The sequence below is a fragment of the Nicotiana attenuata genome, unplaced genomic scaffold, assembly GCF_001879085.1.
Source record: "Nicotiana attenuata strain UT unplaced genomic scaffold, NIATTr2, whole genome shotgun sequence".
NCBI lineage: Eukaryota > Viridiplantae > Streptophyta > Magnoliopsida > Solanales > Solanaceae > Nicotiana > Nicotiana attenuata.
The window spans coordinates 206,804-218,466 of NW_017671909.1; the positions used below are offsets into that span (position 1 = coordinate 206,804).

General features: G+C 36.3%; 1 protein-coding gene across 1 annotated transcript; it reads left to right on the top strand.

Annotated features, from left to right (window-relative positions):
- Positions 1 to 9,132: 9,132 nt before the first annotated feature.
- LOC109210843 lies at positions 9,133 to 11,175 on the top strand. Its single transcript, XM_019374314.1, has 2 exons — positions 9,133 to 9,620; positions 10,237 to 11,175. The coding sequence occupies exons 1-2, from the start codon at positions 9,180 to 9,182 to the stop codon at positions 10,744 to 10,746; spliced, it is 951 nt and encodes a 316-aa protein (XP_019229859.1). The 5' UTR covers positions 9,133 to 9,179; the 3' UTR covers positions 10,747 to 11,175.
- The last annotated feature ends 488 nt before the right edge of the window (positions 11,176 to 11,663 follow it).

Below are 11,663 nucleotides of genomic sequence, written 5' to 3' on the forward strand. Positions count from 1 at the left end.
AAAAGCGACCTCGAGAAGAAGAAAAGAAAGTTACGTTTAATGAGAAAAATCCAAGATGTAGTAAACGTCAAAGGACAACTACTTCCTTTGGGCCGGACTTTCTGACATTTTTGTTAGAAAATGGGCCTCAAATGTTTAAAGAAGCAATGTCTTCCTCGGAAGCACAATATTGTAAAGAGGCAGTCAATAGTGAGATATAATTCATATTAAGTAGTCACACTTGGGAATTGGTTGATCTTCCTCCAGAAAATAAACCTTTGGGTTCTAAGTAGATTTTCAAAAAGAAAATGAAAGTTGATGGTACTATTAACAAATATAAGGCAAGATTAGTTGTCAAAGGATTTAGACAACGAGAAGCTCTTGATTATTTTGATACATACTCACCGGTAATAAGGATTACATCTATTCGGGTGTTAATAGCGTTAGCCGCCGTGTATGGTCTTAAAATCTATCAGATGGATGTGAAGACAACCTTCTTAAATGGAGACTTGGAGAAAGAAATTTATATGGAACAACCTGAAGGGTTCATGGTTCCCCGAAAAGAAAAAAAAGGTGTGCCGACTTGTTAAATCACTTTACGGACTGAAACAAGCACCCAAACAATTGCATGCGAAATTTGACCAAACAATGTTGGAAAATGAATTTAAGATTAATGAGTGTGATAAATGTATTTACATTAAAAACACTCCAAATCATATAGTCATTGTATGTTTATATGTTGATGACATGTTACAAATGAGCAAAGACCTTGCAGATATAAATGCTACTAAGCTTGTGCTTGCTAGCAAGTATGATATGAAAGACTTAGGAGTTGCTGATTTAATTCTAGGAATTAAAATTCATAGGACTCCTCAAGGACTGGCATTCTCTCAATATTATTACGTTAAAATGATACTTGAAAAATTTAAGTATCTAGATTTCAAAGTAGCAAAGACCCCGATTGATGTAAATGTGGCTCTTACAAAGAATCTATGTCAAAGCAGATCTCAACTGGGTTATGCTCGTGTGTTAGGAAATTTAATATACATCATGAATTGTACACGTCCTGATATAGCTTGTGTAGTATGTAAATTTAGTCATTACACAAGTAATCCCGACCAAACTCATTGGATGGCAATGAAACGAGTTTTGGGTATCTAAGGCATACCCAAGATTATATTTTGCATTACAGTAAGTATCCTGCGGTAATTGAAGGATATAGTGATGCAAATTAGATCACTGGGGCATCAAAAATAAAGTCCACAAGTGGTTATATTTTTACAATTGGTGGAGGAGCAGTTTCTTGGAAATCATCCCAACAAACATGCATTGATTGCTCTACAATGGAGTCTGAGTTTATAGCTTTAGATAAGGCTAGAGAAGAAGCTGAATGGCTCCGGAATTGCTTGGAAGATATTCCGTTTTGGCCCAAACTAGTGGCTCTTATATGCATACACTGTGATAGTCAAGCGGCAATAGGAAGGGCTAGAAGCGTTATGTATAACGGAGAATCTCGTCACATACGATGAAGATATAATACCGTTAGACAACTACTCTCTAGTGGAATTATCACAATTGACTACGTAAAGTCAAAAGATAATGTGTCAGATCCACTTACAAAAGGCCTAAATAGAGATGCGTTGATAAATCATCGAAGGGAATGGGACTATGGCCGAGGACAAGTCACTTTGGCGGTAACTCTACCTAGAAGACTGGAGATCCCAAGATCTAGGTTGAAGGAGATCAAACAAAGTCATTAGTGACGGTTCAACATTATCAAATAAAATTTTGGTCTATTCTCGTGATGAGACAATGTTCGGTACCAAGGATAAAGCGTTAAGGCTTTTTAATGGTTTCTAAGTTTAATACGGAGTATATCGAATAGTGTATATATGGGATAACCCGTTTAGGAATCACCTATATAAGTGTGAAGTGTAAGCCGCTTCAAGGAGAATTTTGTAAGGCCAGTTCTCTACGCACTTATGAATCAAGCGGTGTTCATGGCTGAAACGAACACAACAATGAGAACTAAAAGCGGCTAAAGGGTTGATTGTGTGACTTATGACTGTCTAGGTATACACCAAAGTTCAACGGTTCAAAGATATCAAATCTATCGATTGACCGAGTATATCCGACATAAGTTCACTATGTAAAGTTCAAAGGGAAACCTACTTATCCAGATGCAATTTATCCTTGCTTGTAAATCACACAGTTTTTCTTGCATGCATATTTTCAGATAGCCATTCCCCATTCATGTGGGGGATTGTTAGATTTTTTATCTGATTAGTTAAGAGGTGTGAATAGGAAATGGAGGGAAGAGATTAGGAGAGAAACGAAAAGTTTGAAATAGTTTCCTTTACTAATGCACTTTGTCCCCTCATCGGAAGAAGGAAAGAAAATCTGTGTCCTTATATAAAGAAGTACATCTTCTAGCTCTTAAAGAGTTAAGAAGAAGTGGTGCCTCGCGCCGTCGTCGTCGCTCGCTCGGCTCGGCTCGACTTCGACTTCGACTTCAGTCAATTGATATGAGTAATTGATAATATTTTGGACCAAATTTATTTCCTGTTATTTATTTTTCTTTTTCCTCATATTTCACGCGCGAATTTTAATTCGCGAATAATTTCCTAACGACTAACGATCGATTTTTAATTTAAAATTCGCGATCAAACAGAAAAGTTTTTCTACCGAAACAGTACCTCATGTGAAGAGGTACTTTCGCACCTATTCAACCCACACTATTTGGCTATAAATTCAAAGGTTTGGTCTCACGTTCTGACGACCGAAATTTGCATGCTCTCCCCTCTCTCTTCTGCATTTCTGCATTTGTTTTTCAAAAGCAAAAACGTAAGCATCAGTGTGGTTTATTGCCGTTTGTTGAGTTCGACGAAGTTCTGTAATTTCTATTGCCGGTATTACGGAATAGTTATTCAGTTCTATCCTGGGAGGAATTAATCCAACAACCTTGAGCAATAGTGAGGGGATTAAATTCCAAAAGGAAACACAGTTTTCTGTTGGGCTCGAAAAGTTATTGATTTCATTCTATTTTTATCTTTGGTTTCTAGTTTCATTTTATTTTGCAGAAATTATATTTTTGAATACAGATACTAACATAAATATTAAATCCAGGACCCAGTCATTAACTATAACGACCTGACCAGTCGTTTTGAGAATTTAAGCTCTGTTCAGCAGCGTAAGGTCTGGAACAGCTTTATAATATGAGTATCGACTTGCATGCATGGTTAAATTCAGTTAACGGATGATTCAGAGTCAAATTGGAAGAAGGAATCTAGTTTTGGGAGTTTAAGCGATGAGAATTTGATCGGAATTAGACTTTTCAGTAAACGGCCCCGCAATGAATTATTGATGATTCCAATAGCTTCGTATGGTGATTTTGAACTTAGGCGCGCGACTTAGGCGCACATCCGGATTCATATTTGGAGGTCCGTAGGGTAAACTGAGGCATTTCGGCAAAAGTTGGAAAAGTTGAAGTTTGGAAAGTGGAGAAAGTTTGACCCATAGTTGACTTTTATGATATCGGGGTCGGAATGCGATTCCGAGAGTTGGAACAACTCCGTTATGTCATTTTGGACTTGTCTGCAAAATTTGGCGTCATTCCGGGTTGATTAGATAGGTTTCGGTAGGAGTTTTGGAAGTTGGAAGGTTTGAAAGTTCCTAAGTTCGATTCTTGGTGTGATTTGATGTTTCGGCGTTGTTTCATGTGATTTGAGACCTCGAGCGAGTTCGTATTAGGTTATATGACTTGTTTATGTGTTTAGACGGGGTCCCGGGGGCCTCGGGTATGTTTCGAGTGGGCTACGGGCCATTTTCCCTTGTTTTTGAACTGCTGTTTCTGGTATCTGATATCCTCCTTCGCGTTCACGGATCACCTTCCGCGTTCGCGAAGTGTCTCTGATGGTCGCCTCATTTTCCTACTTCGCGTTCGCGTAAAAAGCCTCGCGTTCGCGAAGCTCTGTCTCTTCCTCCATCGCGTTCGCATCTGTCTATCGCGTTCGCGTAGTTATGCCATCCCACCCTTCGCGTTCGCATACTATTTCACGCGTTCACGAAGAGCAGTCCTTGGGCCATCAGACTTTCCTTCTTCGCGTTTGCGGACGCACTGTCGCGTTCGCGATGAGTAACCTGGGCAACCTTTATTTTCTTCTTCACGAACGCGATACTCCCTCCGCGTTCGTGATGCACAAAAGCCTGGGCGGACAGAATATAATTCCAAACCGAGGGTTACACCATTTTCACCATAACTTGACTTGTGGAGCTCGGTCTTGAGTGATTCTTTGAGGGATTTTCGCATAATTCGATTGGGTAAGTGTTCTTCACTTAGAATTGATTATATTCCATGAATTTGTCTTCATTTTTATCAATTAATTTGTGATATGGGTTGAGGAAAATGTTAGTTTTTGAAGAAAATTTCTAAAATGAAAAATCATGATTTGAGGGGCCAAATGGTATCGAAATTTAATAAATTTTGTATGGTTGAACTCATATGGGAATGGTTATTCGATTTTTGTAAAATTTGTCGGGTTCCGAGGTGCGGGCCCGGGGGTCGACTTTTGGGCCGATTTTTGGATTTTGTTAAAGATTGAGACTTTATGATCCGGAATAGTTTCTTATGTGTTTTATTTGTGCTTTGAAGTTAATTTGGTTAGATTTGAGCCATCCGGAGGTCTTTTCACCCGAGAAGTGCATTTTTGAGTATCGGTGTGTCGTCCTTGAGGTAAGTATCTTGCCTAACCTTGTGTGGGGGACTTCCCCTTAGGATTGAAGTCTTCTATGTTGATTGTAGTTCGTGTACGCGAGGTGACGAGTGCGTGCTCGGACTTATTTGTGAAAAAATTGGCCTTTTAGGGTTCTTAGGTCTCTATATTCACTGTGTAGGAATGTGTTCTTGACATGACTGAGTTTCTTATTTATTGTTTCACCTCTACATGCTTGATTGGAATTAATTGCTTCATGATTCACTCTTATTGCCTAATTGACTCCTAATTGATTTGACTGCAGAATTTCTCCTCACCTATTGTCATGCTATCTTTTCACAGTTGCTTATCTTATTTGAGAATTTCATCACCCCTTCTGAAATTGTTTAGTCTTAAGTGAAGCTAAGATCATTCTCCCTTAATTGAATTTTAGAATATCCTCAAAATTTGTCCAACCTTAAAAGGAGTTTAGATCATTTATATCTTGTTGACTTGCCTTTATTTGGGACTACTTGACTCGTGTTGATTTCCTTGTTATTGACTTGTATATTGTGGGATCGTTGCTACATGTTAGTTTCCTGTGGTTGAATTGTTCCCTTTATGCTAGCATTCTTTTCTGTTGTTATTCTTTGTGAGTTGGTTCTACCGTTTCCTTGTGCTTTACAGTCCTTAAGTTGATTTACTTGTCTTACCTTGTATTATTGTCATTTGTTATTGTTTTATGTATTGTGGTGATGTACGAGCTTTCTGTTGTGTTGTGACTGTTGTTTCTGTTGGTTGCGTTGCATGTTTACTTTGGGGCTACAAATCGGTGTTTCGGGAGATCCCCTGCATATTTACTTTTGGGACTACGGGGCTGCACCCGGGAGATCCCCAGCACATGTATTGAGGGTACCAAGAGATCATCGGGATACCAAGAGATCCCCAGCACATATATTGAGGATACCAAGAGATCCTCGGGATACCAAGAGATCCCTAGTACATATATTGAGGATACCAAGAGATCTTCGGGATACCAAGAGATCCCCAGCACATATATTGAGGATACCGAGAGATTCTCGGGATACCAAGAGATCCCTAGTACATATATTGATGATACCAAGAGATCCTCGGGATACCAAGAGATCCCTAGCACACATATTTACGTTTGGGACTACGGGACGATATCCTGGGAGATCCCCTGTTAAAGTCATTGTGTTCTGAGCTGATGTTTTCATTGATCCTATTCCTGTGTAAACATTATAGGTGTTGTCCATTCTATTCCTTGTACTTATTAGTTGGTATGAACTATGTTAGGACACTTACACAAGCATACACTTGGTTTATCACCCTTATCGGATAGGAGACTCCTTGAGATTTCTGAGTATAGATGCACACCCTTGTTATTTGCCTTCCATGTGAGAATGACTCTTTTGGGGCACGTGAGTTGTCAGTATGATCAGGAGGTGTGATGAGGGCACATGATGCCAAGTGTTAGGGTTCAGGTATTGAGACCCGTATTGTATGATTATGAGATGAGGTGTCACATGGTGACTGATATGCGAAGGTTATCTATCTGAAAAGATTATATTCGAAAAGCCTTTATTTTGAAAGAACTCTTTTTACAAAGAACACTTATTCGAATGAAGTATATTTATAAACATTTTCTCTTTTATCACTTGAAGGGTTTGACTATTTGATTGACGCTTGCTGGTTAAGACTTAAAGTGAAAACTATCGGAGTTGTTGAGTTATGACTTGTCTTTACTGTATTTGTGATTTCGGAATCGGGTTGTATTCTCGCTTACCTTTCCGTGTTTTTTCCTTACGGTGTTTTCCCTGAGTACTTGCTGTTTTCCTTCCTTATTTTAATTACTGTGCTGTTAGCCGTATCGCGTAGTCTCTATATAAATATCATGTTCTGTATATTAGACCAGTAGGTGTCTTGACTGTTCCTCGTCACTACTCCACCGAGGTTAGTCTTGATACTTACTGGGCACCGCTGTGGTGTGCTCATACTACACTTCTGCACATTTTTTTTGTGCAGATCCAGGTATTGTTCGATAGTAGCTGTGCAGATTCTTGCCGAGGAGACTCAAGTTAGTCCTATTGCTGCGTTCGCAGGCTTCGGAGTCACCTTCCTATTTTATATTCACACTATTGTACTTATTTCCATACGGTTGTGTTTAGAAGTTGTAGCGAAACTCTGTAGAGCTTATGACTTGTACTACCAGGTTTTGGGAAAGTTGTTCATTGTATAAAGGATTAATCTCAGAAGAATTCTAACTGTTATTAGTTATTGTTATTATTCCGCATTTTAGTAGGCTTACCTAGTCCTTAAGACTAGGTGCCATCACGAAACCCAACGGAGGGAAAATTGGGCCGTGACATTAACACTTGAAGTCGTCGTCCCAAATTCAGAACCCATAAGGTTAAAATTCCGGATCTGTCTCTACCTATAGTGTGACCCAATGTAATACAGTGTACGCAAACCTTACTCCTACCTTTAAGAAGGCAGAGAAGAAACTATTTAAATTTGTAAATTTTATATGTTGCAAAAGAGTGAAGTCAAGTACTCCCTTCGGTCCAAAATAAGTGATTTTTTGGCCTTTCTTTTGTGATCCAAAATATGTGATTTTTTCAGATTTCAAGAATGAATTGATTATGTTTTTCCTACATTGCCCTTGGAGTAAATAGTGTTGGAGTATGTGTAAGGAGTGTTTATGTGAAGAGATGGTAAATGTTAATAGGGTCAATTTCATTGCTAATTAATATAAAAGGGTAGATTTCTCAATCTGTGTGAAAACAGCTAATTAAAAATCACTTATTTTGGACCGGAGAGAGTAATAATATTTGACGTTTTGAAGATATCATAAAAAGGTATATATGTGTGCCATTCGATTTCCTTTGATTGCGGCAACTATATAAACGGACACGTGAGTTAGGTCTACATTCCGCTATTAATTTTACCACATTCAACACGCAAATACGAAGCTTTTTTCTTTATTTTGAAAAGACAACGTGACTCACAACCCAGAAATTAATTTTGACTCAATTGAATATCGGTCCTTATTCCTTATTACCTGTGTGCAAAAAAAAAAAAAAAAAAAAAAAAAAAAAAAAAAAAAAATATATATATATATATATATATATATATATATATATATATATATATCATTTTCCAAATTATAACGCCAAATAAACCAGGACATATTAAAGGAAATATTATAGTATGGGCAGTATCTATACATACTAACAGTTCAGTCTGTAAAAAAAACAAAATCAGAAATATTATAACAACGCAACAGCCAATAATTGTTACACAAGTGGTAGTATAGTACAAGAATGACATTCTGGAAATTAATCTAACTTGTTTGCTCTACCAGCAACAAAAGGTTTTAGCTTAAAACAGTTGGATAAGTATAACAGAGTAAATTAAAGAGGACAGGGTGTGAGGTGCACGTGATGTCTAGGCTCCAGCACAACAGGAAAACCAGAATAACCTGTGAATTACAAAATACAGATCATCTCCAATCTCTCATGCACCTTTTGTAACGGGATTTTGCCTTTTTGCCTTCCCCAACAGCTGGATTTATTCCTTGATATATTCTCCCTTATTCTTTTTTATAATAATGTAAAATTTTGTGTGTTTAATATTAATTATAACGGGAGACTTGGAATAACAGGAAAGTTGTGTTTGTGTGGCTAACAGGTCACAGGTTCGAGGCGTGAAAACAACCACTAATGCCCCTATTAAAGTAGATTGTCTACATCAAACCCTTAGAGATGACTCTTTTCCGGACCACAATGGTGGATGTAAAACTATATGTACGGTTTCAATTGAACCCATAATTTTCGATGTAGAACATAAATATATGCGTCAAACATCAATGGAATTGTAATAAATAGTCGATATGAACCTAGATATAATATTAAGAATATAATGGGTTCAATGCTAAAAACTTTAAAGTTTGAACCAATGAAATTTAATTCTGATTTCGCTTCTGCCATGTGTGAATGCAGGACACTTTTTGCATGAGCTGCCCTTTTTTATGAATTTAATATTTGAGATTTTATTACCAAACTCATTATATTTTTGAAATTATAGAATTTGAATCTAATAATTTTTTTACTATAATTTTTCACATATATATTTATATTTCGTATTGATAATATTGGGTTCATAGTAATTGACTAAATAATAATAATATTACAACTTATCTTTCTTTAAATGAGTAATTAATAACTACTTCAGCCTTCTTGGAGGAGTATATGATTGACATTGAGAAAAAAGTAGTATTACCTTCTTAGTTTTCAATAGTGAAAAGTATTTTGGATCAATTTATTTTGGAATAAAATGATAAATAAAAAAGATGGAAGTAGTTAGGACAATAATACACTACACCCATGATCCAAAAATTTTAGATCCAAAACCTCTTGTCCCTATATAAACACTCTCAACTGTCTAACCCTTTTCATTTTCTCCTCACAAATTTTCCCATCTCTCTAAATGGGAAAAGAAAAAACACTATCAAAATCAAGAACAATGACACCAAAAATGGTGGCCAATTTTCGAAGATCTCTATCTTTTCCAAATCATCCTAACCATTCAAACAAACCCAAAAAAACCTTCCACGTCCGATCAGCTAGTCTTCCTTGTCGATCTCATCCTTTAATTTCTCAGCTCAAAGATGATTTAAACGAGCTTAAATCATGGGCTTTAAAGCCCGAAAATCGAACTTCAGCTTGGCTTTGTGATGGATTGAATCAACTCAAGATTGTTCATGAGTCTCTTGATGATCTTCTTCAGCTTCCACAAACTCGTGAATCTCTACATGGCCATTCTGATTTGGTCGAGAAGCTTCTAGATGATTTTCTTCACTTTGTTGACGTTTATGGAATTTTTCAGACATTGATTCTCACTTTCAAGGAAGAGCATTTAGCTGCTCAGGTAGTTTAAACTTAAGTTTTTCAAAAACATTGATGTGTCTTTAACACATTCCTTTGCGTATTAACTTGATTCTTTGTCATAACTATACACATGAAAGTATTTTTTATATTTTGAGTGACGTTGTCATGTTACCGAGAGCTCACGGGTTCAAGCCATAAAAACAGTCTTATGTTGAAATGCAAGGTAATAAAGCATAGACCCTTGTGGTTCGGCCCTTTCTCGGATTTCACGCATAACGGGAACTTAATACACGAGTTTTTTTTTTTTTTTTTTTGAGTGACGCTGAGATTTGAACCAAGATCTCCTGTCGGTGCATGACACAAATGACCTTTTTAGACTACTCTTTAAAATTTGGCCCCTCCTTAGCTAAGTGAGCTAAATTGTCTTCAAAAGAAAAACAAAATCATATTCCAACTACATTTAAAGGCTAAATTTAGCCCACATGGTTTTAGGAGATAGAATAAAGAGTAGCCTCAAAAAAGGCTATAGGATTCAAATAATCTCTTCTTGTTCGCTCTGATAGCATGTTAAATTATATGATTATCGTATCTAAAAATTTAAGCAGTTAGAGAAAGGAGTATGTTTTTAATCATTTTATTATATTATGTTTCAACAGGTAGCTGTAAGGCGCAAAGATGAATCCAAGATTGCTTCCTATGCAAAAGCTTTGAGAAAAATGGCTAAAGAAATGGATAAACTCGTGTCTAACGTGCAATGTATAGGAAAATATATTGTGCCACAACAATGTGTACCAGTGCCAGATGGAGATGCAGAGCTAGCAGAAGTCATGAAAGATATTATAGAAGTAACAGAATTGGTTTCTATTGCACTTTTTAATGGACTTGGGGTCTCTATGGCATTTCCAAAACCAACTTGCTCTTGGATTGGATTAGGAAAGAAAACAAAGAAAGTGAAAGAAGATGAAGGTATTGTGGAATTTTTAGAAATGGGGTTGGAGAGTTTATTGTGGGGTTTGAGAAAAAAAGGTGATGAAGAAGTGAAAATGATGTCTAAAAAAATGCATGAATTGGAAGATTGTATTTGTGGAATTGAAAGTGGTGGAGAGAAAGTGTTTAGGAGTTTACTTAATGCTAGAGTTTCATTGCTCAATGTATTCACACAATAGAGAGAAAAAGAAATGATGATGCATATATATTTTTCTTTAATTTTTCACCACGGATCGTCTTTGATATGGGTAAAGCTGTCTTTGTGTCACTTAAGGGTTACGGATTTGAGCCGTGGAAGCAGTCGCTAATGCTTGTATTAGGGTAAGCTATCTACATTATTACCCTTTGAGGTGCAGCCCTTCTCCGGACTCTACATGAACGCGGGGATACCTTATGCACTGGACTGCCGTATCGTCTTTGATATGCTATTTTTTTTTTTTTGAAATCTTTGTTTTGTTTAATGGAGGAAGACAAGTTTACTGTTGAATATATACTGAAGATTCTTGTTAATTTTATAGCGTTTTAAGTGAGGTAATTGAATTTACTATTAGTAAATTGTAATTAATCTGCATTTCTTTAAAAAATTTGAGTCGCGTTTTTTTCCTGAAGATAATGACAATTGTAGTTGTTTTTGTTAAATTTGACACCTTTTACGTGGGCTAATACATTGGAATTATAAGTTCATCTTAAGACAGTAATTCATGAACTTTCCAATGTCCTAGTTTCACCATATAGTTTTTCTTTATATATACTTTTAAAAAAACAGTAATTACACCTTAATTCTAAACGAGTTAAAAACAACCATATAAACTTTATTGTCTAACATCTCTTTTGGCAATAGATTTTGATTTTCTTTTCTCAGCAAAATTTGAAAATATTTTTTGTTTATGAAAGATGATCAGTTTTTGAAAAAAAAAAAATTGAATTGTTTTTTCAAGTTCCTAAGAACTGGTTTAGGGCAGTTTTTGGATAAAACATTTTCTTTCACTTTAATTTATATATATATACATATATATCACTACTAAAAAACGGACCATTTTCGGCCGAATATTCCGATGGAAAAATTAAGTAGTCGGAAACTTCCGACGGAATCGGT